The sequence below is a fragment of the Rhamphochromis sp. 'chilingali' genome, assembly GCF_963969265.1.
Source record: "Rhamphochromis sp. 'chilingali' genome assembly, chromosome: 22".
Classification (NCBI taxonomy): domain Eukaryota; kingdom Metazoa; phylum Chordata; class Actinopteri; order Cichliformes; family Cichlidae; genus Rhamphochromis; species Rhamphochromis sp. 'chilingali'.
Window position 1 is genome coordinate 31,073,007 of NC_137950.1, and position 27,187 is coordinate 31,100,193.

A 27,187-nucleotide genomic window follows, 5' to 3' on the forward strand; every position below is an offset into this window, starting at 1 on the left:
TCCCCGTGGTAATCGGAGCACTAGGTGCGGTGACTCCCAAGCTAGGCGAGTGGCTCCAGCAGATCCCGGGAATAACATCGGAGATCTCTGTCCAGAAGAGCGCAGTCCTGGGAACAGCTAAGATACTGCGCAGGACCCTCAAGCTCCCAGGCCTCTGGTAGAGGACCCGAGCTTGAAGGATAAACCGCCCGCAGGGGCGTGCTGGGTGTTTTTTTTATTTATATATATATATATATATATATATATATATATATATATATTAGATCAGCTTGTTAGTGTCGGGGGGGTGCCTGTGATCAGGTACCCTGCTGGGGTAATAGGCTGGCCAAAGGAGGAGATAGAAGCCACTGACATAAAGACAAGAAAGCTCCTTACCATGCATGGAGGGTTTCACCCCAAGTCCAGCACCCACTGTATATATACACACATATACATATATCACTGACTTTCAGCTTGTTGTGTTTGTGGATATATGACTGACTTTACTTATTAAACATTCGCACATAAATAAGTGACGTCATATTCAGTACTTTTGACAGTTCACTCTTCGGCCGCTCCATCTTATTAAGGAACTTCCACATACATAAATGTCAATTTCAAAACTCAACCCCATCATTTAATGTGTTTTTGATTGAAAGTGATTATTACTTAAACTCTCTTAAATTAACTTCCAATAAAAAAGGTTTATCATTGATTGAAATTCATTCAGAAATGTTTAACGAATGAGCTGTCACAACTTTCAAGTACAAAGTTATGAAGTCTGTCACATTCCCCCCCCCCCCATTTTTTTCTTTTTTTCTTTTCTTATCCTTTATTTATTTCTCCTTCTTATTTCATTGTGCTGTATATTGTTACTCTTATTTGCCTTGCATGTCTACTGTACAAACTGAACTGGAATGACTGACTGTTCGCTTTATAAGTTCAATAAAGTTTGGAAAAAAAAAACGTCTTCGGCCGCTCCCTTCTGCCGTATTTTGCGGCAAAATTATCCACACCCACCGCCGCGCTATGAATTGTGGGATATATGGGACCACGAAGCGTGCACCGGACCACGCTTGATATTTGGGGAAATCGACGGCGCATTTGGAGTATGCATTTGAAGTACACTTCGAATTGGGACAGCCGTCGTCACGTGGCGGTGACGTAACCGCACTTGAAATGTGTACTTCAAGCGTGCAGACCCTGAATTGGGACACAGCCTCTGTGTATTTGCTGGAAACGGTATTCACACCTTGCTTTTCTCTGAACTACCAGAATTTAATCTTCCTACTGAGCTGTGTCCTGGCTCTGTGTATTTGCTGGGGTTAAGAACTATACAACTAAACAAAGGCTTGTGTATTTTCTGGAAATACATCAGCGCTTTCCTGAACTGTTAGTTTGTTTGTTACAGAGCTGTGTGAATCTCCCAGCTCTGTGTGTTTGCTGGAAACACTTTAAAAACGCACACACTCCACCCACTTCAGTTTCTCACCTCTGTGTATTTCCTGAATACCTGTCATTCTCCTGGACAGCACAGCGTACCTGAGGCTTCTCCTTAGTTCTCTGCGAGTATCACCTGGAAACACCTTTGGGAACTACATCCTTGTTCCCCTGACAAACACTTCCTGGTGGTGCATTCAAGGACGCTTGGAGAGTTACCTGACAGAGTGTGTTCTGTGTTCGTTTCCTCCAAATAGACTCACTGAATCAAAGCCCTCGTGTCATTTGAGTCTCTTAGTCTTTGATTTTTATGTATTTGTAATCATTTTGAGTCTCCTCTGGTCTTTCTGTCCCTCTGTGGTTTACTGCGTCAGCGTGGTGGCCGGCCTGAGTGAAGATGATGTGATGCTATTGAAATGCATCCAAGATGAAGAAGAATTCAAATGTTGTTGGAAATATTTGAGATAATGGAAGCACAAAATATTCAACAACAGTTCGGTCGTTTTCAGAGATTTTAATGTGGGATTTTTTAAACATCTTTTACCCTTAATCTAAAACTTCTGTCAGTCTTTACGTCTCAGACAATTTCACATGAAAAATTATTCCTTTTTAAAAATCTCAGTCGCAGCCCAGCTGTTCAGAGAAAAGTCACGACCGTACGGTTGAGAGCGGCTGATCCTTTTCCCCAGAGAACGCCGCGGGATCTGCAGCTTGTTCCGAAAACACAAACAGCAAAACCTCCAAACGCCATCGAAGCCCCTGAAGGCCTCTTTAATCCCAGAGTTCCCGTTTTAACGCGACCATCGTCCTTCCTGACATGGCGTTCGCGTGCGGGGCGGCGTGCAGGTTTCTCCTCCTGTACTGTTCGATGATGCGTCGCTGGCTAATCTACTGCACAAACACGAGCGTTCAGCCACTCAGACACTAAACACTGAGCTATGAGACAGAAACTACAGTAAGTTATCTAAGCTGTGTGAGCTCGCTCGTGGCGGAGCGGCAGCTACTGCACATGGCAACCTTATGATACTGTAATGTGTAAGTTTACATTGTTTATACTGTTTGTTAAATGAAGATATTTATTGAGACAGAGGCAGGGCAGGAGTCAAAGGACTACATGAATGTTTTATCCACCCACCAGGTTAATCGTGAGTTCTGGTGCCATTATAACAGGAAATGATGGAAAGATAAGAAATAACATCTAACTGACCAATAACAAAGCTGCTGTGTGTCTGCATGCCGCCTGTATTTAATGGATAGACCAATATGAACTTTGCATCATCATCATCATCATACAGTGATTATTAACATCTATATGTTTAAAAAAACATTTATTATACATTTTAATTCTGTGGATTTTCGTATTCGTCCACCTGAAAATGTGACGTCACGTTGAACCTGCATCGGCTGTTTATTAACGTTCACGTTTCTTTTATGCGTTAAAATTTTGTGAAGAATCTGAAAAAGCGCCGCAGAGCCGACCTTTAAATGTTGGTTTTTGAAATTCTGGGCTTTTATTCGGATGTTCCTCAGCACTAATTAGCTGATAATGCTAACACTGAGGGCTGGAAATGGTTACAAACATAAATTAGCACTTTGACAAAGAAAAGTAATGATATTTAAATAAAGCTGAGTTCTATTACGAATATGAACAATATGAAAACTTTCTCTTCAGGCAATTAACAACAATTGATTGTGAATGTGGAGCTGCGGGTTTTGGTGCCGTTTCTCTCATCGATGGCCAAACTTGAAAACATTCAGGTAGGCGCTCAGCTTCACAGACACCTTCATCGAGTGAGTTAACCTGCACCAAACTCTCTCCTGTCGTGTTTCCAGGTGAAACACCTGACCCGTCCTGCAGCGAACGCAGGTTAAAACGCTGGAATAAAGCTGCTGTTCTGTGTGCAGATGCTTTCATGCAGAGTTCTGACATGGCGAGTCCTTCAGCAGGAGCTGAGGAGGTGTTGGGGAGAGAGCGGTGGGGATCACGGCTGGATGCTGAAGTCCGGCCGACATCTCGACGACTTTGTTCTCCAACAGTCGGGTCGTCTAGAAGCTCAGCACTGAAACGGAGGACAGTCGCTCACAGCGGCGGGTCGGCGGGATTGTTTGTTTCGGCTTCATGCGGGGCGGCACACACAGACAGGAAGAGCAGGAGGAGGAGGACATGCAGACCGGCGTGCGTGGAGCTGAGATCACTTACAGTCGACATCCAGGATGGCTCTGACAGTCCGAGTGAGCTCCTGCGCCTCCTGGGCGAGTGTGGCCGCCGTCCACGGGCTTTTCTTGTAGCGGGCAGCGAGACCTTGAGACGACGCCCCGACTTTGACGTCTCCGGAGCTGCAAACAGAGACAAGGATGAGTCAGAGGTGAAGTAACACAACGATCACTAACTCGGTCTGAGAGGACCTTGGTGGAGGTCGTCTGCAGCTGCGGAGCTCACAGAGGTCCTTTCATAACAAAATCTCAGGACAGAAAGCCCAGAGAATGTCCCAAACAAACGACGAAGCCTCGGCAGGTCGTCCTCGCTGAGAGCACTGTGTTGCTTCAGGCTTCAAATACTTGGTTCGTTGAGTCGAGGGTGAAATGATTGGTTGTGTGATTGGCTGATCAGAGTCCCAGCATGGACTAAAACACAAACCAGCTGCTACCTTCTTCTTTTTCTCCGGCTTATTTCAGGTTTTATTCTGATATTTACTCTGATTTTCTAAGAAAACTCACTGACAGCAGATAAAAAAACAAACTCAGTTTTCCTTCAATGCAAAAAGTTTTGATTGTAAAAGAAAAGATTAAACTTCACAAGCTGCAGGTTTTTTTTCTCCCTGAGATCGCTGATCATGAGGAACTGACAGATCTGACCAGACAAAAGAAGCTGCACAGGCTTTGTATTAAATACATTTCAGGTATTTTCATTATTTTCTGGCACATTTAGGATTTCAGCTGAAAGCAGGACATCCATCCCAACTGTTTCGTTGCTCATACCGAGGCTACTAGCTTGTAGGTGGCTCTCAGCCCTACTTTAGCATTAGCTTCTTTTGAACGTCCATGGCAGCTGTGTGAAGGTGATTCAAGCGCCTCATCTGGTTTGTTGTTACGGACGTTTCCATGGTGTTTCCTCCCGTTTAGCGAATGTTCTCTTTACTGACAGCGAGGAGCTTCCACGCTAACAGCGTGTTAGCATGTAGTTGTAAGTGTGTGACTTTTTACCTGCACTGCTGTGTGTGTGCTCAATATCAGACGTACGTGAGGCTGACCGAGTGGTGACCAATCAGGACCGATTCTGGTCCCATTTTAGCTGCCTGGTGGCCCAGAAACAACCAGACAGGTGAATAAAAGGAAAGGCAGGGCCCGGTGGGGGGGTCCCACGGTTATGAAAGATGAGTGGAGGTGTCCCACTGACCTGGACTGAAATAAAAGGAAGCAGGCAGGAGGTGTCCGAGCTGATAACCTGACCGAGTGACCCGATTCACTGAATCAGAGTTGCACAAGCAGCCAGAAGGAGCCGAGGAAACCACGATGAGGAGGTGATAAGAGGAAAACAGAGAGAGGAGGCAGGAGAAATCGAATAAACACTGAAGAAGAAGAAGAAGAAGAAGAAGAAGAAGAGCTGGGGGGTTAAATTAACGCTGAGAGGATAAGAAAAGGAAAGATGACAGTAATAAAGGGCACAAGGTAAGATGAAAGACAGCAAAGAAGGAAAGATAGAAAGAGAAATGGAACAAAAAAAATTAGAAAGACAAAGACTTAAGGAAAGTCAGAAATAAGGAAAATGGAAAGGAAGGAAAGATGGAGACTGATGGATGGAAATAAGGAGTGAGAGGAGGAGAAATCTGCAGAAAGAAAGGTTGTGAGGAAGGAGAGTTAAAATAGAAAAGACACGTACAAGATGAAAAAGGAAAGAACAAAAAAATAGAGGAAAAGGAAGGATAAAAGAATGGAAAGGATAATATGAGGAAGGAGAGAGGAAACAAGGATGAGAGTTAGAAAAACGAGGAAATTAGATCAGGAAGTGCTGTAACGTGTGACCTACTCTTCTTTGTTGGTGTCTTTGTGGAAGTTGATCAGATGATTGTTGATAACGAGCACAGAGTGACCTCACACACGCTCCTCATTTCATAACGCCGCCATCTCACCGCCGCTCACTGCGGGCGACCATTAACAGGAAGTAACTGCTGTCCTACCTGCACTGAAGTGGGTCAAGCTGGACCGCTGAGTGTGAGAGTGTGTGAGAGAGAGAGTGTGTGTGTGTGTGTGTGTGTGTGTAACCTGGGCTAATGGGCTCTGCTCTCAGCTGGATCATTACGTGACAGACTGAGGTGTCGGGGTCGCAGTCACAGTCTATTCACACACAGACACACACACACACGCACACAGTAACCTGTAAACACACATTATTACATATACTGTGCACACACACGTGAGCTGTCCTGACGGGTCAAACTGAGCCGTGTGTTTGAAACTTGGTGAACTCAAGTTTCTCTTTCCACTGTACCACCCTGTTCAGGTAGGGACACACACACACACACACAAACACACACACTGATGTAAATTCACACACACAGTAATGAAACATACAGATGAAGGCTGCTTGTTTCTATAGCGACCGCTTTACCAGCTCACACTGAGCAGATTGACTCGTTAGGACGGCCACCGCGTCGCTAACGAACAGCAGGCTCTCAATTATCATCGAACACACAGGTTTGTGATTCAGCTGTCTTTGTGGGCACCCTGAGGACCATAATAATAATAATAATAATGATAATAATAATGATGATGATGCACTCTCAGGCTCTGTATAAGCCCATCTCAAGCAATGACAGCAGAAAGTCAATAAGATTCAGCGACTTTAATGTCAAAATAACCGATGAGAGAAACCAGGTGAGCAGAGGAAGTGATCAGCTGGTTGCTGGTCGTGGCTGATGGTTTGTCCTTAATGGACTTTCCAGGATGTGGTTGCCAAGGTAACCCTCTAACCTATTTAACATCTCCTCATATGTCTGTCAACAGCTTCTTAATCGCCACCTGTTAACTTCACATTGCCATTGACTCGTTGTCACTGACTCTCTGTGCTCTGGTCAGCACGTCACTGCAAACCTGCTGCACATTTACAGCATTACAGTTAGTACTGCACATACTGCAGTACATTAAAATACACTACTCTTTTACCCATAGAGTTTACTGCAGTACTTTTGCTATAGTAAATTTACTGAATACTAACAGTGAAGTCCTTTATCACACTGAGGACCTCACAAGGTGAAACATTTACAATGGTTCTCACAAGGATATATTTACAAGAACACACACACACACACACACACACACACACACACACACACACACACACACACACACACTCTACCTGTAGCTCTTTGGGGGGCCGTGACTTTCGAGTAGGAACTCCTGAACATTCTGCAGAAACAAACAAACAAAAAAGAAAGTTGTTTGTTTTCTTCTTTGTCTTTTATTTTGTTTTCCAGCTGCACCAAAAACTTATTTCATAAACAGAAATAATCCTGCTGAAAACATCTTTTCATGTAAAACGTCTCCTCGGTATGAGAGTTATCTGAAGGCCATTATTTTCTCTGTCGACAGTCAACACTGATGAAAGGATCTGATTTCAAACCCACAGCAGCAGCGAGCGCATCTCTTACTTCTCACTCTGTGATCTCCACTCAAACCTCATCTGCTTTTAAAGATGACCTTTGCCATTTGGGCCAATGGGAGTCTTTCCCCTACAAACAATGACTGTGAATGAAACTATTTTTGAAAGTGTTGCTGTATCGTGATGTCTGAAAGCTGAAAAGTTTTACCTCCACAAAGCTCAGCAGTTTTCCCGTTGACATCTCGAAACCCTTTTTGGCCGCCTCGCTCTTCCGCAGCTGACACTCCAGGACGGCCGCTCTCTTCTTCAGCTCGTCCGTCTCCTCCTGAGATCAAAAACATTCAGGTTCTGGACATTTATGATCTTCGTCTCCTCGTGTTTCCAGCTCCATATTTTTAATGCTAAACCCTAATGGAGTTTATTTATCTCGCGTTGGCCTGCGCTCATCCTCTGCATGTCTCTTTGCTCTGATTGGTCGACTTCTGGAAGTCCGTCGAGTACCATCTTTTCCGAAGTGACCCATGCACCGGACAGCCTGATGGGAATAGAGGACTGATTCCATCTGGGGTCACGTCTTGTGCACTTCCTGTTTCACATCTCGTCCTTTAAAGAAAGTAGTCCTTACTTCCTGCCCACAGTTTTTCCCACTGTGATTACCTGCTGAGCTACCCCCCTCGGGTGTCACCGCTTCCTCCCTGTCTGTTTAAATACTTTTGCATCAAGCTTCTCTTCAGTAAAACAAAAAGCTCATTTTTGGCTCCTGTTTCTGCTTTAACTGTAACTGGCTGTTACACGTCCAACCTTTTCAGTTCCCTTTCTCAGCGCTTTTTAAAACGATCATAAATATGTTAAATTAAAAGCAGTGGAGCCGGCGACCCTGAAACAGGTCATTTAACTGTAAATTAGTGTTCGATGAACTGGTTCACGGAGACTAAAGCAGACACCACAAACACAGACAGAAGCCAAAGAGGCCAAACATCTTACAAAAGTCTCATTTCCTGTGCTTGTCTTTGGTGCGTGACCAGTAAAAGCTGTTAATGAAAAGGAGGAGTGTTTGCATGCAGTCGTGCTCTGGCGTTTGGACAAAAGCTCTTTGTTTCCAGTGTGAGCACTTTTGTTTCTTTCTGCAGACTTTCTGCAGAGGGAAGCGGCTCTGTCACCAAATACACCTGACCCACATTCAGGCCTGAAGACGACACCAGGACCTGGAGCAGCAATAACCCGGCACCAAAAAGCCTGTATTTTTAATATTCCCCTTTCATTGTTCCCGTGTTGAGAGACAGAAGCCCAGGCTGCAAACATGCTGCACTAAAGTAATAGAAAAACCATTACATGACAGAAAGGTTGCTGTTTTTTCACTATCATCATAGAAATGTTTGATTTTACGATGACTCAGCGACGATCTTTGTGGTCTTGGGTCAATGGGTTTGCTTGGTGGCTGGTTGGACGGTGCAGTCAGCTGCCTTCCTGCTTCCTCATCCTTCCAGTTTTATAAATGTGCCACATAACTGAAGCTGAAAATGGTTTCACACATAATCTAGAGAAATAAAAGTACTTAGCTGACCGGGACTCTGCGGTAATCGTCAGAGAGCAGCTCTGCTCGGTGCCTACCGTGAACTGATCCATGTGGTGTGAGTCACCTTGTTGGCTGGTGCCTGGTGCTCCATCCTCTGAGTCTTCAGCTCTGCGATCTCAGCCTCCAGCAGGTGGATCACCTCCTCGTAGTCCATCTCCATCCCTCTGGCCTGCTTCTGGGCTGCCTCAGCCAGCTGGATTCGAGTCCTCAGAGCTCGGCTCTCCTCCGCGCTGTGTTTCACTTCCTGTCAGAAAGAGTGGAGGAAGAGGAGAGGGGGAGGATGGGGTAGAAGAAGAACCTGAGGGATTACTCAGTAGACTTTCAGTGGTGCTTTCAGGCCCTGCTCAGTGCTTTTGAGAGGCCTCCCAGGTGGTCGTGCCATGATTTGGGATTCGTGGTGTCAGGATGAGTTAGTGTGATGAGGCTCTTTGCTGTGGCCTCGGGGACGTTTCTCTGAATCAGCAGGCTGTGCAGTCGAGTCCCAGCAGGCCTGTCAGCGCTCAGCATACCTCTGTCTGTGATAAGGTTACCTACGGTTGGAGAGCAGCGTTATCATCAGAACAATAAAACAAACCTCCGTCTGGTGACAAAGATCGATCAAACTGTTGATGAACGCTCACGGCACTAAACCTTTATCTTGATTTTTACCAGCAGCTGACACCATGAATTGATCAGGAAAATGTGAAAGAGGTGAGCAAGGAATTTCTCACTGACATTAACCCCATCGTTAGAAATAATGCAGGTTTGAAGCACGTAATCATCGGCTTCACTTTGAGATCTGTAGGCTACAGCCAAGATCCAAAAGCCATGAAATCCAAGTAAACTAGCAGTGAACAGGAGAACGATAGAAACTCCAAAACAGGAAAGACTCCTTAGAAAGTCAGACTAAAGGACCAGATGAAGTCGAGACAAAATGAGGAGCAGAAAAATGGTTTTCAGTGTCTTTAAACTGACTTTAATGTGCACTCATTTTTATAAAACTAGGTTAAAATAAACCTCTAATCATTTAAAACAACACTGACACTTATAAACGTTCCACAAATGCAGTTTATGAGATGCTAATTCATTTTATTTATTTCACATCAACAGTCGGCTCAGGGCGCACTTTATTGTAAGCTAAAACCCCTATAGTAACACAGATAATCAGACAACCCCTGTGAGCAAGCACTTTGGCGACAGTGGGAAGGAAAAACTCCCTTTGAACAGGAAGAAACCTCCTGCAGAACCAGGCAGGAAAGCAGTCCTACATATTTGTGCATGAACTGCACTGAAGAACGTTTCCTGATCAAGGTCCCTCACAGTGTTACCAGAGGCCGATGACCATGACCTCCAGAGTGAGCAGAATCTACCAGCCGTCAGCATCAGTAGACGTCATCCTCTGAGGACCATGAATGCCATTATAACATTTCATGACGGTGCATTGACCAGGTGATATTTCAGTGAGCACTGCAGTCGCTGTTAAGACTCAGACGTCTCTGTGCAGTCACACCGTCAGCATGAGTAATGCTTGAGCTAAAAATAAAACGACAGGTCATCGTCGCTTTTTGGCAGGTTGTTGTTGTTGGTGGAGTTTTTCTCGGAATGAGCTCTTATTGTTTGATTGTGTGATTTAAGAGCGCGGCCAGGCCCGACTGACTGGCTGGCGCTCTCTTACGTAACAATGCTGGAACAAAAACAAGACACAGAGCTTACTTCATGTCCTCGTCTCACTCCTGGCTCATTATTTTTCAAAACGTCAGCACTGTGCCCGATCTGAACTCTGCAAAAACCACAAAGCCACATTCAGTCAGGTCAAAGTGAACAAGGCTGGGCTCTGTGGACCAGCAGCATTTTAAACACACACCTTTCACCAGCTCAGAGTGACGCTGACATGCTGCTCTGCAAACAAACATTTTTACTCCTGTGTCAAACAGAGTGTGAACGACAGCCGTGTAACAATGAGTCACCGATGTGTCTAAACCTGTTAGTTTCTCTACAGAATCAAAGCACAACAAATGCTGTCTCAATTTTAGTCATATTTCAGTTGCAGCTGGCAGCTTTTCATTCACAGTGAAGCCCAAACTCTTCGCCCACTTATCCACCTCCTGCAGCCATAGCTGGACTGGCCATCGGCCCACTGGGCATTTGCTCGGTGATTTGATTTTTTGTTTTTATGGGCCGATGATTTTTTATTTTATTTTATTTTTTTATAACAGTATAAACAGTGAAAGGTGGTGTATTGGCCAGATGCTGGCAGATGTGTAAAAACAACTCAGTTGTTTGGTGGTGGCTGTGGCAGAGCTTCCACAGAGGCCAGCAGGTGGATGAGGGGAAGGGGAGGCAGGAGGAGGAGAGCCCCGAGGCGGTGAACTGAACTCCAGGTAAGAAGTTATGAGCTGCAGTCTATCTGGGTCAGATATGAACCAAGTTTAGTTTATTTTCGTTGTGCTGACTTTTTACAGTCAGTTATAATAACTCGTACTGCTACTAGCTAGCATGACGGAGTTTCTATACAGCTGGGTGGTGCTATGATGTTACTGATAGTGAGCTTTATTTTATTCATAAGTTAGTAGCTGCCAACCGTCCCGTAAAAAGACGGAATCGTCTGGTATTCAGAGAAAATATTACACATTTCGTTTTGAGGTGAAAAGGAACACAGTTTGTCCCGGACTTCAGCTACAATGAAAAAGACACAAAGCTGGATTTATTCTGTGTCTTTACGCTGCAGCTGCCTCTTCTTCTCTCATTCTCTCCCCTCCCTCTCCTGTTGCTACTTCAATCATGAAACTGATCAGTGATCAGCTGATCGGCTCTCTTGTTTGTTTATCGCCCACTTTGCGCCAGAAAGAAGAACCAGCGGATGTTGCGCTAAACAACAGCAGCACGTTTAAGCTTGATCAGCTGTTGTTAGAATTTATTTAATATTAATTTCTAGTATCAGCTGATGTTTGCTGGAGCCACAGCTGTAAAGCTGCTGGTCATGATATGGTTTGGATATGTGGTGAGAGGGAAACATGAAGATGAAACCAGGAGATGTCCTTACTGAATCATCAGAGCTGTGATGGAGAAACAGGTTGACCTTTTAGGTGACATGGATGAGTTGAAGTTATGAACTGTTTCTGGGAGACAAATAACACCAGGATCCTTTTCTAAGTAGCTGACAGCTGGTAACTGTGCAGGGGCGGATCTAGCAAAGTGTTGCCAGGGGGGCAGGTAGGGCATTAACAGGGAGAGGGGGGCACAAAGAAATACTTTCTTATTCTCATTTAAAATGTCTAGCTTTTATTAAATAATTATCTGAATCTTACAACCAAAGTTTTTATCTGATGTACAACATATAGAAATCATACATATACCAACAAGACTGTACATCACCGTCACCACAGCGTTTGCTTTCATTCAAAGGCTTTATGGTTTTTCCTGTAATACCTGGTGGGCTGGTCTCTAGTCAAAATGCCCGGGCCGATTTTTTGTCCCAGTCCAGCCCTGCCTGCAGCTCTAAGAGCGAGATACGAGTAAGAGCTCACAGACCAGCTAAAGCACATCATTTCCTGCCCCAAGGCCAGTTGGACAACCACCACACCAACGAGGCACCCGGGAGGAACCCTGGTCAGACACCCAAACTACCTCCACTGACTGAAGTCCCAGAAATCCAAGCTACACCCTTCAGAGGAAGCTTGTATGTCACTGCTCTCAGCTTGTTGCTATAGGTGCAGAGTGCGCAGGCATCACCCCAACACTCGCCCGGGAAACCCCGAGACACTTAACCATTGCCAGAGTGGGCGCTCCACCTCTTCATGCTGACCACCGTGGCCTCAGACTTGGATGAAAACCATGAGAAATTTGGAGCTCCATGTTCGATAAAGCAAACAGGAGCACGTCACAACTCAAGCTATGCAGATGAATAAAAGCACTACAGGCCAGAGGGAAATATGTGCTGGCATACGGGCCCAGCTGGGCTTTGACCCCATGTGATCTTTGATGCAGAGGGAGAGCCAGTCTGTAGCGTGGAGGTTATGTAACTCTCAGGGCAGTGAAACAGACACCAGCAATAATTAGACACTCATAACTGGAAGCAACCACTCCCAGTACAGTTGGCACACTGGCAGCCAATAACCTGTAACCCTGCAGCGCTGAAATAAACATCGCACGGTAAACTGATCTTTGGTGGCACTAACAGATCAGAGTGAACACTGAGTTTTGTCACAACACTCAGTGCAACACGAACCAGGAAAGAAACACTGCAAGATTTCACCGAGGAGCATGCAAAACACCACGGGGGCCCAAAACTCCCCCTCATGTAAAGATACTCATGCAGGCAAAAAAGAAATATATTTATCTGCTATAATGAGAACAAATTGTCTGAAACTGAGGGTTTACTGAGCTCTGAGTGCCTGAGATCACACACACACACACACACACACACACACACACACACACACACACACACACACACACACTCGAGGCAAAGAGGAAGCAGACTGGGGAGAATTTGGCAGCTCTCATCCTCCTGCTGCGACATCATATGCAGTGGAAGCTAACAGAACACACATGAAGTAAATGCAATGATTTATGAACAAGATTCTGAAATGCTGGACACACACACACTCACACACACACACTCACACACACACGCGCGCGCACACACATAGTGTGTGTCATCCATCTGTTGCCTCCAATTTTCTCTAGTAATTAAAAAATCTGCAAACTGCCGTTTCAAGAATGAGGTTTATGTTCATGTCCACCACTCCAGCTCTGTGGGGACCAATCTCAGGTTTTAACCTTTGGAGCGAGGACATTAATGGAAAGTAGGGACATCAAGCAAAAGTAATGAATTGTTTTTTTTTTGTTGAATGGGGAAAGTTTTTTGGAAACTTTGAAAAAATGTCTTACTGGGAGACTTCAACGCTTATCTGGTCAACAACAGTGAGACATGGAGGGGCGTGACTGGGAGGAATGGCCTCCCAGGTCTGAACCCCAGTGGTGTTCTGGTACTGGATTCCCGTGCAAACCACAGTTTGTCCATAAAAACACCATGTTCAAACATAAAGGTGTCCATAAGTGCTCGTGGCACCAGGACACCCTAGGCAGCAGGTCAATTTTGAGATCGTATCATCATATCTGATTGCGATGGAAGGTGCCTGAACATGTGAGCACCTTTCCCATAAACACCTACTCGGATCGACTCACCACAGCTCAACTCAGGTCGAGTGATTTTACATTGCATACGACACGAACGCTACAACAAAGGTGGACATTGAGGCAAGAATATACCTGCTGCTCGGTCTGTGGCTTTTCGCCAGACTTGGGGACCATAGCGTCGTTTCTTGGAGCCAGTTCCCTCATTGCGTCGTTTCAAAAATGGCAGTTTTGATTTTCATGAACGAGATGCTCTCATGACTTATTGAGTGAAAACTGTGGTGAACCGAGGAAAGTCAGTCCGAGTAGGGGAGACATGGGGACATTGAGTCTGAATGGACCGTGGTCAGCACCTACACTACTGAAGCTGCTGCACTGCTCTACGGCTACAAGGAGGTTGGTGCCTGTCATGGTGGTAACCCCCTCACAGGTGAGGGGAACGGCTGAAGAAGAAGCACTATCCCGCTGGGATACCCTGTGGGACTTTGGAGGCAGCCAATAGGTGCCAGCATGGCTGTGGACGTTTTAGGGCTGTAATGGTTGACACGCCTCTACAATATTGTGTGGAGATCAGGAGTGGTACCTCTGGATTGGCAGGCTGGGGTGGTGATCTTTAAGAAGTTGGACTGGAGGGTGTGTTCCATCTATAGGGGGATCACACACTTCTTTACCTGCCACTCCTTCAGTATATGAATAGTTACCTAAAATGAAACAACAGTGATAACTTTAAACTTTGTCACAACTGCAAAGGTCACGTACATCGACTTAATTCAGCACATTACCTTCACACAGGAGCTTCCAGGACTGAAATATAAACCCAACGTGGAATTACTCAAAAAAACTGCAGTTCCTCTGATGGCCACTTGAGTCTCCAACAACCCAGAGAGCAAGTGTCGGTCCACGCTCACTTTTATATATGGTCCAAATAACAACATTATTACTGCCAAAAGGCTAACGAGACCAAAACCAGTGGGTGATGTCATGGTGACTACATCCATCTTTTATATACAGGCCATGCTTCACTCGCTGCCCTCATCATAAAGAACATAATTACTGGGTTTTCTTTACATGAAACCACGGTCCACGGGCAGGGTGACAACATCGCTGTGCATGAATGTCCTCGTTTAATAATGGAGTCCAACAGGAATGCAAGTCTTTTCTTTACTTTGTGCCTCTGGAGGACATCATTTACTGTAATTTGTGCTGCACAGTAGCGCGACACGCTGTCCAACAACACAGCACAAGTGTGACCATCAGAGCAGAGTGGCTCAGAACTGGGACACACTGGCTGGTAAAATTAGACTCCTGGATGGTTTCCAGTGTAGAGTGTCCACTAAGTGTGGAGATGAGGTGTGAGTGTGTCTGTGTGTGTGTCTGTGTGTGTGTGGTGTATGGTTTGGTAACTAATGGATCCCAGCGTGAGCTCTCTTCCCTCCAGCTGTGGCTTCAGGGGGGCCCGAGGGGCTCTGAGAGCCCCCCCCCCCCCCCCCCCCCCCCCGTCTTAAAGGCTGACTTCCATCTCTAATGAAGGAGCATGTCAGCCCGCTCTCCTCCGCCCGCCTGCTCGCTCCCCAGAAAAGGCAGCATAATGGAAGAAAAATCCCTCGCTGTGCACAAGCTGTACAGCCTGGCAGCGCGCGGCAGAACAAAAGAGCAGCGGCCGGTCCCGCTTCTACCCAGACCAAAGGTTTTTGTGCTCCCTGAGAAACAACACTCACATTTGCACCGACGGCTGCTTCCTGCTTTGTTTGACTGTTATGTAATAATAACATAACTTCTCCATCTCGAAGCTGGAGGCTGCGCTGAAAGCTGTGGCAGAGCCGTTAAAATGCCACGCTCAGACAAAGGATATTAAAAGCACTTCAGCTTATTCAGGAGCACCAACGACTCACACCTCCAACGACTTTTACTGACAAGCAAACACAGTTTCCGAAACAGGCGGAACCTGGATCAGATTATAATAATAACAATAATGATGTCCAGGTGATTTATCTGCATGCAAACACAGTGTGAGTGTGGAAGGCTAAGTGACTCCAGCCTGGAAACCTGATCAAATCCTCCCTCAGACGATTAAAGGCTGTCAGCTTAATTCAGCTGTGCAGGTTTGTTAAATATGCAGGCAGCGCTGAAGCTGACAGTCGTGATCTGCGCCCTGATGTGACTGCAGGCAGCCAGGACATGTCTGAGCAGCTAACGTTGCTTAAAACCTGCTTTTATACTAGGACAGATGACAGAGACGCAAAGTAGACTTCAGAATATTTTAAAGTGTTCTTAGAGTTTGTGAGTCGATGCAGTGCCTCTGCACCTCAGGTGCACACTGAAGTGGTACTGCATTCCTTCTGATGGTCAGCAGGGGGCGTTTCCCCTGGATGTTCATTAGCATGGTCAAAGTTTCTAATAATGAAGCCACTGGATGAACAGACTGCTCTGACACTCAGTTCCACACAGTGTTTTTACTCTTTTAACTGTATGATGTCATAGATGGGAGATATCCCAGGACCCACCCATTAGCGTTTTGTTCACAATGGGCGGGGCTAAAATAACCTGTTTCAGACAGAGGATGAACTGAGGGCCTGCACCAAGGCCCAGAATCACATAAGGAATGATTATTATGAACTGTGTGTCATGCAAAGCTGCTCTGGCAGAGTCCAAGAAGAAAAAGGTTTCACTATGAAAAAGCAAAGAATAGAAAAAGTCCAATGTCTGCAAACCTGCCAACACTCGGCGAGAAGCTAAAGGCGCGACTGCAGAGCAGGAAGTGAACGCTCAGCTCCTCATTTCTGCTCCTTGGGTCTGAAACTCAGGTAAGGAAACGCCCCACCGGCCTTTGTTGTTATGGTGCACTTGTCGGCTAAATGTAGATATTGATTGATTTATGCAACCGAGCGGGAGCGAGAGAGGCCGAGACCCTTCAGCTCTGAATCACAACAAACACAATGTGGGGAGGAGGAGGAGGAGGAGGAGCTATTCTAGAGCCCAAAATAAAAACAGATTCACCACGGGGCTCACAGTCCTCCCACACACACACACACACACACACACACACACACACACACACACACACACACACACACACACACACACACACACACAAGCTCTTTATCATCACACCTGCAGGTCGGTTTGTGTGTGTGTGTGTGTGTGTGTATGAAGGGCTCCACCTGCTGATCACACCTCGTCTCACACACACTCCTGACTCCAGCATCCACCACAGCCACTGACCAACACATGACCTGTGTATGACTTCCTGTTTTCACACACGTGCGCAGGTCGGATGAGTGCAGCAGGCGTGACTCACCTGTTTGACCTTGCTGAGCTCCTCCTCCATCTGATGGTGGACTCTCTGAGACTCGACCAGCTGCTCCTGCAGATCAGAACCGACACTTTAGAATATTTACTGAAGCCCACTTTTCTTTGGATATGATTGAATTCTACAAAATGACTCAGGCGTGAGTCTACCTGCAGCCTCTTGATCTCCCTCAGAGCCTCGATGTGCTCCTTCCTGAGCCGCTCCATCTCCTCCAGGTCCTCTGAGTCCGACAGTGACGGCTGCACAAACACACAAACACATCAGAAACATCTGCGACAGAGAACGATTCGTTAGCATCTCGTTAGCGTGAGTGTCAGGCTGAAAGTGCCGTAAATGATGAAGAGCGAGTGAAAGCAGCACATTGAGGCTTGTGTGACGATGACCTGAACATTAATCACACCTGTATCCTCTCACAGGTGCAGCTGCTGCTGCTCTCAAGTCCACCGAACCTGTGTGACCCTGTGTGACCCTGTGTGACCCCAGCACAGCTCTGCTGATAGGACCCTCCTGTTCAATGGCAGCGTCCACAGTGGAGTGGACGTGGAGTCATCACGTGCTCCTGTTCACTTAAACCTGGATGATCCTCAGTCTGATGAATCCAGGTGATCTCAGAAAACCACCGGAGGCAGCAGTGAGTCCCCATTGACTCCCATATTAAAACTTTACAGCAGTGTTTGTTCTGTTGGAGACTTTGGGAGCATTGTTAATGACATCATCTGATGACATCATCACTCATACTGTACTAACAGACGTATAAATAAAGCGACTGCTCACCATGTCCACGTTTTTATTTTGCTTATAACCAGCAAAGTAAAACTGGAGCTTAAAGGTCACTTTTTTATTCTAATAAACAATAAAATGAAAAGATAAAAATAAAGAAGCAGAATCGATCCCGTTAGAAACGCCGCACAGGCAGCATCATTCCCACCTACACCTTCTCCAGGTGTTCCCTGCTCTGTTGCTGTGACCGCCTCCACCATCTCCCTGCTGTGACTGACACTGATGACCCCCCCACACCCCCCACATACTTTAACATACTGTAATATTCTACAAACACTGTCTGCACTGCAAAACTGAAAACTGTGTTAGTACTCTGTTGTGCTTTTCCTGAAGGCTGCATATACGTGCATACATACAGGATGAGTCACTCAGCATCTTTTCTATGAGTTTAAAGTAAATTACAGTTAAAAGTTGTTTATAAAGTTCAGTAACTGTGTGACATCAGGCGTGTGCGCTGTGCTGCACGCTCCTACCCTCGGGTCGCTGGGCGACTCCAGCAAGCTGAACAGGTCGTCGGACGTGAAGCGAGACCCGGGCTGCGTGACGCCCAGCTCCTCCAGCTGAGGCTTGAACAGCTCCTTGATCAGGCTCTCGAAGTCTGGGAACAGAAAACAGACACGAGCGCTCAGCAGGAGGCAGAACGCCAACCCGAGCCTCTCTGAGGCCGAAGCAGCGACGAAACCTGCAGATCTGCGTCCTGCACTTGACTTTCATCTTCAACGCTGCCGCGCCACATCACCAAGCCTCCTTTAAACTGTGCAAATGGTGAATGAAAACACAATATGGATAATCTCTGAGCACAGTCAGCCATGTGACCACACCTTCTGTTTTTATTCTACGAACAGTGAGATTAATGGATCCCCTCTGTGTGTGATGGTGACGACCTGGCGGCTGCTCAGAAGAATTCAGTTCAAACAGCTGCTCCAACAGCAGCAACAGTTTCTACGTTTCAACTCTGATGTCCAGCAGCAGACAAAGACATTTTATTCTTTCTACTGAAGCTCTCTGCTTTTCCTTCACTTTTTCAAACAGTGCAGTAAAACCCACAAAGCAGAATAAAAGCTCTGAGTTAACGCAGGTGAGCAGAAAGTGTGCAAAGCTTGAGTCGCTGCGACGTCAGAAGAATCGAGTCCCAGTTTCCCAGGTGAAACCGCCGAGGGCACAAAGGAGGGAAGGAGGCGAGTAAAGCCGAACGCAGGAGAAACAAAACTCCAGCTAAAAACATCCAACAAGGACACAGCAGGAAACCTCCTGACTGCTGGAGACCAACATGGTCCAAACACAGCAGCACAGTCATCAGTTTACCTCAGAGCTGCGCTTAAAACCTTCAATCATGAAAAGAAACAAGAGCTAAATACAAATAAAAGTACATGATGTCCTGCACAGGTGTGAGGATGAGGGACACCTGCAGGAGGACAGCCACAGGTGAGCTGAGCGATGATGTCTTACCTGTGAAGGCCACCGTCCCAGCCGGATCAGCTCGCAGTCTGGACCGGAGCGTCTGCCGCTGAGTGTCGGAGGGCTTCAGGCCAATCAGCTCCAGAGCCTGGACACAACCACACACACAGATCGATACACAGCTCACATGGTGCAAACACACACTGACAAACAGCCGCTGACCAATGAGAAGAGAGTATCGGCTCATGAATTGGTTCAGCTGACACTGTTGTGTCGTGATGAAGTACACAAACACATTTTGTGTTTTGTTTGGATTTGGGAACAAAAAGGTTTTTCCTCGGTTCCCATGAAGCTGAATGATGTTCGTGGCGTTCCCGTCAGCGTGCAGGGAAATCATCACCTCATGCTGTCGCACTGAGGACTCGATAGTTTCTGTGCAGATTTACGTGTTTGGTTTTTTTCTTGCCTCCTGGTTGGTTCATCCTGCTGACTCTGCTGTTTCAACGTCAGCGTGAAGCGTTCAAAGGTGCGACTCACAAACACTCACCTGCTCCAACCTTTCTATCTTGAGGCGGCAGCTGTCGCTGAGGGAGCTCTTCCTCTGAGGAGGCTGACTGCTCGGAGACTCTGGAAGCAGAGGAACACACACGGTTACTGCAAAGACACAAAACAACTACAAACAACAAATGCTGATGAAACACACACACAGAAAACAGGGAGAGAATGACACGAAACACGTAACAGTCCACAAAGACACAAAAGAAAACTCAAAAACGGAATAAAAATACACAAAATATCCACAAATCAACTACAAAATGATGCAAAATGACCAGAAATTGTGACAGAGAGATGCAACAATCACAAAATGTTCAAAAATAATTACAAAAAATATTTAAATAAACAACATGAATGAACCATGAGGAGCCAACGAGTATAAGAATCACGTTTACCACCACATAACCACAAAACCAGGAAATTTGAATTTGAAACGATCGTGTAACACCATTCATCGATACAAATTTAAAGGTCGGTGCACTTAAACGAGGAGGTAACAATCTCAAAGAAATCATGAAGTCACTTTAAATATTGAAAGAATTAATGAGATAGTAAGTAAATGCAAGTTCTGCCTAAATTCTGTGTATTTTACAGGAAAACAGACACGAATTTAAATCACTTTTTATTCACTGTGCAGTTTCATGGTAATTTTGCAGAAAACCATCTTCCTGCATCTTGTTCTCTCTGTGCTGCGGCTGTTTGATGGAGCAGGTTTTATGTTCTGTTGTCCTTTTCTTTTAGTCTTACTCACGACTTACATTTGTTACAGTTTCATTATTTTTATCATGAATTATTTCCTGTATAAACCTTTAAACATTTGTAGGTAAATATAATGAAATTGTAATTGTAAATCAAATACATTTGAATTCTGTTCATTGCAGAGGAGTTATGCCTCCTTTATGCCAGAACACAACCCTCCTGTGTCTCTGCAGGTGTTGTTACAGGTGTGTTAGCTCTGTGACCCTAGCAGCATCTTCTTCAGCCTCAGACATCACCATGGAGACAGGTCGGACTGGTTTGCTGGGACAGCCTCAGGTCGTCCATCAGACAGAACATTTCCCACATGGACAAAGACCTCAGGCCTCCTCATGATCCCAGTGATGCTCCGCACCTCTTCAGCCAGTCACAGGCCAGACCTCCACTTACCTCACTTCCTCCTGTGACAGGAGGACGCATCATCTGCCCCCCAACCCGCCTTCCAGACATTTATTAACAGCTCACGGTGGCTCGTCTGTGAACACACATTTGCCTGCATATGTTCACATTCTCCTGATTCTGCTGTACCATTTCCTGATGTTGCAGATTTCCGTACTGCGTGAAATTCAGGTCTAAGCTACTTTATGCAAATCAGAGCTGTTGAGTATCTGGAAACTCTTCCACTAGGGGGGATACTCCCACTAGGTTTAAATCTGGGACTCCCCACCATTTGACCTTAGAACTGAAGAAGCTTCTCGGATGAGAGGTGAAACGTCTTCAAGCAACTTAAAGAAGTCCAGACGCTTTTCTTTGCAAGCTCCTTTGACTACGATGACCTGGATGACTGAGAACCTTCACAGACAAACTCTTCCAAGTTCCTAAAACTACTGAAAACCTGTGGTTTCCGTCCTGCATGGTGTTAAATGCTGTCACAAAGCTGCAGGTGAACAAAGTGAATAAACCACAGACGTTTCCTGAGCGGTGGATACGTACCGGGGTTCGTCTCAGGCAGGCTGTGACTCTCCGGAGGCGAGGACACACGTGTCTGCTCTGCTCTGCTCGGAGACACTCGCACCTGCTTTCACACATTAACATAGCATGTTAATGACTGTGTGTGTGTGTGTGTCAGATATGCTCACGTGTGACTCTGTTCTCACATTAAACTGACAGTTTAAATAAATGAAGTGACAACTAACACGTTGTCTGTAAATCTGTGCTCTCAGCTGTGGAGACGACACGTTTCTCCAGGCCGCGCTGAAGTACCTGCACAGACAGGCTATCAAAAACTGTCTAACAGACTCTTGTTAGTGCTGACTTTACACTCAGCGCCACCACCAGGCGGTTCTTTTGTTAAAGCGGTGCTGAGACGTCCTGCTTCCTCTCTAATCTAACTTTAAAGAAGGAGAGCTCAAATCTGTGTCCTGTGTTTGTATAAACTTTTATGAGGCTCTCAGAGTCAACGCCCTGACCTGGGTGACGTTGACTGATGGCAGAGTCTCGCTGGCAGGGTTTCGGCTGGAGGTGATCTTGGTAACCACGGCCGGCTGCTGAGGCACGGTGCCCAGGACCGGGCCCCTTATCTGGGGTCCACCCCCACCACCAGACCCCTGCAGGGAGATGGGGCTGTGGGGCCCGCTGCTGGAGCTGGAGGACGACCTCCGCCTGATGAAGGCAATCTCCACGGTCGGGTCGGGTCTAGAACACAAGATGAGTCTGAGTTAAACGTCTGGATTTAACACTTAGAGTCCCCCGAGAGCAGCAGTGCCCAGCCTTCTACCTTTCTACCTTTAAAACCCGCCTTCCAGCCAAGGCGGGTTTTAAAGGTAGAAAAGCCAAATGGCTGCTCTCGGGGGACTCTAAGTGTTAAGTGATCAGAGACGACCTTCAGTTTATGTTTCTATTCAGTTTTTATTATTTACTAATATTTTCTATCTTATGGTTTCTGAATAGTAAACGATGCTGTATCTTTGAAAAGCACCTGAAACAACAGCAGCACACGAACAGCTGTGTCTTTATGTCCTTGCTGTGTGCTATCCTGTCATTTGCACAATGTCTGTTCGGTATCAGGTGTGCCGTACCTGAGTTTGGTGCGTGTCAGGATGCCCCTGGCCTCCTCGTATGTCACTCCGATCAGCGACTCTTTGTTAATGGACACCAGCTGGTCCCCAACCTGCAGCCTGCCGTCCTGAAGCAGCACAGTCAGACAGGAGCAGTGAGACCGCGTGTTCAGCAGCATGCTCACATAAACACTATCAGTATAAGTTGGTATGATTATTATAGATGAGCATAACGCGAGTGCTGTAGTCTGGCCTTTTGCTGGCATGAAGTTGAGTCTGCTGAGGACTGACATGTCACCTTATCTGTTATCAACCCAGTGAATCTCCAGTGGATCATATCAGATGCATTTTTAGTGTCCGCTGTAGACACAGCGGGCTGCCCAGCGGGGTTCTCACTGAATCCAGAATGATCGGAATCAAACCACCGGACCACAAAGATGCTGACCTTCTGGCAGTCTCCTCCAGGCGCGATTTCCTGAATGAACACCATTGGTCCTTCGGGGCGGTTGGCTCCGCCCTTGATGATGAGCCCCAGGCCTGTTCCCTTGGCGACACATATCAACTGAATGACACTGTCACTGAGGACACAGAGAGAGAGGCGGCATGACAGAGAGATTAAAAAGCACGCTGTCATAATCTCTAACCCTCCTCCAGCTTCAAACTGCTGAAGAGGCTTTTCACTATTTTTAGTAGCTGCTGGTGTTTCCATGCAGCTGAATCATAGTTTATTATGTAACCGCCGTCCAATAACAAACTGCCTGGACTCCACTCAATGTACTCGTAGTTAAAGTACTGCAGTACTGCAGATTGATTATGGATGTCAGTACTGCGCTCTACTAACATGTTAACAGTGTTGGGGAGTAACGGAATACATGTGCCGCCGTTACGTATTTAGAATACAAAATATGAGTAACTGTATTCCGTTACAGTTGCCGTTTAAAAAGGTGGTATTCAGAATACAGTTACTTTGTTGAAATAAATGGATTACACTGCGGTACTTTCCTGTTTCATTTTGTCGCGGGTCAGGACTGTTTGGGTTTTGTTTGACAGCTACGTGCTGTTGTTCCAGGCGGCAGCGTTACGGTTGCCATGGTTACAGGGCGACGCTCTCTCTCTCTCTCTGCGACTGTGTTTCCTGGGTGAGAGAGCGCCTTTTTGTTGTTGTTGTTGTGCTAAGCTAACAGGCAGAATGCTACAAGCATAGCTCTAAAGAATGTAGCATCATGGGCAGTGTAGTCCGTGCTGCAGGGAGAATGGACTGCCATACACGTTATGGGTCTGTGAGCGCGAGGAGGGAGAAAAAGGGGAGTGGAAAGGTACGAGTTGTCATCGAGGAAAAACGGGAGCTGGAAGCATGTAAATATAATAATAACCACTGCAGCCAAGAAGAGAGCCTGACGAGCCCAGTTGTAAGTAAGCTATTAAGACTCGACTGTACACCGTGTTCCTGTTTTCCTCCGAAAACAATAAGTTCTGTTGGAGCAGCCTTTCAACGCCTCTCTCTGTCTCTCGCAAGAAAAGTTGACCCACACAACAAAGTAAAGCTATTTTTCGGCTACGAGCCGACAGGGACCCCGCCGTATTAGTCAGAGGTCCCTTTACTACAGTTCGGAGTCGCGGACCTTCAGTAATAGTAATAAATCACACAGCAATAGTACATTCACGTTGTTGTAAAAAGCATGATAATATATTAAGTAATCCAAAGTATTCAGAATACGTTACTGTCATCGAGTAACGTAACGGAATACGTTACAGAATACATTTTGGGGCATGTATTCTGTAATCTGTAATGGAATACATTTTAAAAGTAACCTTCCCAACACTGCATGTTATAACTACAGCTAACCAGCCTGTAATGCTCAGGCTGGAACATTAAACTGATATATACCATCATGAGTCCATAATATGATCCAGGCTCCATCATCACGAGTACTTGAATAGATCTGGATGCTGACTCTGCTGTCCTGTTACTTAGTTTGGATGAGTTTTGCTCTGGTCTGACAGCACGTCGCTGTTTCTACTTTAACACTTTTTTATTTCTGTCTTTATGAGTGTCGTGCTTCCTGTTTTATTTTGATAGTCCCTTTCCTGTGTGCAGTGTATCTAGTTTTGCTTCCCCCTGTGTCGTTAGGTCTCATTTGTCCCACCTGTTCATGTCCTCTCGTTGTCCTGCTTGTGTTTCCTCGTTAACCATCATGTTCCCTCTCTGTGTGCTGTGCATGTCTCCTCGTGGTTCCAGGTTTTCTTGTTCCTAGTTTCTTAGCGTTTTTCTAGTTTTGTTTTTGTATTCAACCTTTTTCTCCAGTGATTAAAGCTCCGCTATCAGTTTAGCTTTCGCCCGAGTCCTCGTCCTGCTGCCACGCAGCGCTACATGACAGATGTGACACAGGGGCAGCGTGTAAAGAAGGTGGCGTGTAAAGTGGCAAAGAAAGGACTTCACAGCTTAACAGCTGTGTTGGTTTCATTAAAAACTCTGAATAAATCAGCTGGAAAGTTGAAATTACTCATGAAGACTCACTGCAGGACGGGTTTAGCTCTCTATGCGTTTTTATGTCTCTGAGACTATTTGTATTTTAATAATAAATATAAAACAGCCAATCAGAATCTGTGTCGAATGTTTTCTGGTTTACAGGGAAGTGAAGGCATCACCGTGAGAGGGAGTTATTTCTGTTCTTTAGATCCTACCTGAAGGCGTGCACAGGTGTGTGCATGGCGTAGGCGGGGTTAGCAGGGTAAGGGGCGGTGTGGGTGTAGGCCGTGACCCCCTCTTTAGGACTGAGGAGCTGGGGGCTCTCTGACCGGGAGGAGGAGGAGGAGGCCGTGTCCGTCAGCTTCCCTTTAAAGAAACGAGAAGAAGAATGAAGCGAGGTGAGCAGGAAGACGTGGGAGAGAGAGAAGAAATGTAATGGCGGAGGGAGGCGGAGGACGATGGGACGCGGCGGGATGGAGAAAAACTGGAACACAGGATCAATTTAGTGACTCAGGACTGAAACTTTGTATTTTGTGAGGACCAGACTAACATGAGAGGACTTTATTTTAGAAAGTAACAGGATTTTTAGAGTGTGAAGATATTTTTGGAAAATGTGGACATTTTTGAGAAGTGGTGATGTTTTTGGAAAGTCGCAACACCTTTGTAAAACTATTATTTTTACTTTTTCGAGAACTTGGGGACATTTTTGGGTCAGAACATATTTAGTGAGGATGTTTTGTCCGCAGTTCTGCGACACGCAGACATGGAAATGAAAAATTTAACTTGTAATGGACTCTTTTAAAAGGACTGTTAGTTTTGGAAAGTGACCACAAAGCGATTTTGTAACATGCTGTGAATTTCCAGGCATTTGAGCTGTTGGAGTACCGTCGTGTCTATCGTCGTCATGTCTTCAGAGGGCTGTCTGAGGGTTCGGTTTGTCCTGGATCGAATGTTCATGTCGAACGTGATGGTGGGTTTTACCTGTGGACAGCTGCGTGGGAGAGATTCGTCCTGAAGCCGTGATGTGGTTGGAGCTGTACTTCTCCATCAGCTCAGCGAACTCCCTCCTGAAGGACACATGAACACATCACAGCGCCCTGTTTCAGATTCACTTCTCAAAGACCCTCGTCATAACCTCAAACCCAGTCCTTGTGGTGAAACTGAAGGAATTAAGGACATTTCTGTCCAAGACTTTAATTCACATGTAAAAAACATAAAAGAACTGCTAATAACTGCTAAACCAGTATGGATGTCTATGCAGTTTATTTCACAGGCCTGGATTTAAAATATCCGTCTGTCATTAGTTCATGAACAGTTTTTCTTAAGCTGCAGATTCCAGGAAGAAAAATGAATGTCTTGATTGGACGATAAGCGAGAACTCGGACAGCGTCGGACTTTCCTGGAAATCTGAAGAAAAGCACTCAATGATGATTGTTGGAGGCTGTGAGCCGACATACATTAAAGATGTGCTTCATTTAAATGATGTTCCTGCTGCGTGCTCAATGAGCTGCAGTTCAAAGACATCGTTTCCAAAGGAAAGCACTTTGGAAACATGGCGGCCTGCGCTGGACGGCGTTCAGCACTGAGGCGTTTGAGTAGAGCGAGCTGTGAGATCTGTGAGAGTTTGTCTCCCTCACATGGACACAGAGGAAACCGGACGTCAGTCTCACTCAAACCATCAGCCATCACGGTCTGATCCGATCAGCTGTTAATGCCTTTTAAATGGGATCTGCACGATCATTGAGAAAAACCATTCAGAGATCAGATGTCTGTGGTTCCATCCACCCTCAGCTTACATTCAAACAGCTGCTGGAAAAACTGGAATTCTTGAATTATCTTAACCCCCCAACAGAAAACGTAAAGCCAGAAGTCTAAACTGCAGCCGTCCACCGTTTCCTTTTACACCACTAACCAATCACATCAGAGATCACCTGGAGGCAAACCTGGAATCAAAAGACAGAAAGCATTTCATGAATCAGCAGGTCGACGCTTCACCCTGACGTGACGACAGAGCACAGAACAGCGTTTGTATCTGTGAGAGCTTCAGTGGAGACCAGGATCAAGCTCTAAATTAAATGTATTTGAAGGATGAGGTCAAACGTAGAGTGTCAGGCAAAGCAACCAGGAAGTATCACGTAAAGGTCAGAGACCAGGACGCCGTCGTGAAGACCTGAAGATCATAAAAACGCTTCCTCACCCTCAATAAACA

General features: G+C 45.9%; 1 protein-coding gene across 1 annotated transcript in view; it reads right to left on the reverse strand.

The window, feature by feature from the left end:
• Window positions 1-1,947: 1,947 nt before the first annotated feature.
• stxbp4 (syntaxin binding protein 4) overlaps window positions 1,948-27,187 on the reverse strand; it is a 48,624-nt gene continuing 23,384 nt past the window's right edge. Inside the window, exons 6-21 of the mRNA XM_080872058.1 lie at window positions 25,960-26,045; window positions 25,194-25,344; window positions 22,954-23,086; window positions 22,530-22,636; window positions 21,921-22,146; window positions 21,445-21,526; window positions 19,748-19,827; window positions 19,252-19,348; window positions 18,276-18,400; window positions 17,172-17,261; window positions 17,011-17,076; window positions 8,659-8,838; window positions 7,227-7,343; window positions 6,776-6,825; window positions 3,620-3,756; window positions 1,948-3,479 (exon numbers count right to left, since the gene is read on the reverse strand). Coding sequence (XP_080728184.1) covers window positions 3,466-3,479; window positions 3,620-3,756; window positions 6,776-6,825; window positions 7,227-7,343; window positions 8,659-8,838; window positions 17,011-17,076; window positions 17,172-17,261; window positions 18,276-18,400; window positions 19,252-19,348; window positions 19,748-19,827; window positions 21,445-21,526; window positions 21,921-22,146; window positions 22,530-22,636; window positions 22,954-23,086; window positions 25,194-25,344; window positions 25,960-26,045 — 1,741 coding nt within the window. The 3' untranslated portion in view covers window positions 1,948-3,465. The remainder of the gene's footprint in view (window positions 3,480-3,619; window positions 3,757-6,775; window positions 6,826-7,226; window positions 7,344-8,658; window positions 8,839-17,010; window positions 17,077-17,171; window positions 17,262-18,275; window positions 18,401-19,251; window positions 19,349-19,747; window positions 19,828-21,444; window positions 21,527-21,920; window positions 22,147-22,529; window positions 22,637-22,953; window positions 23,087-25,193; window positions 25,345-25,959; window positions 26,046-27,187) is intronic.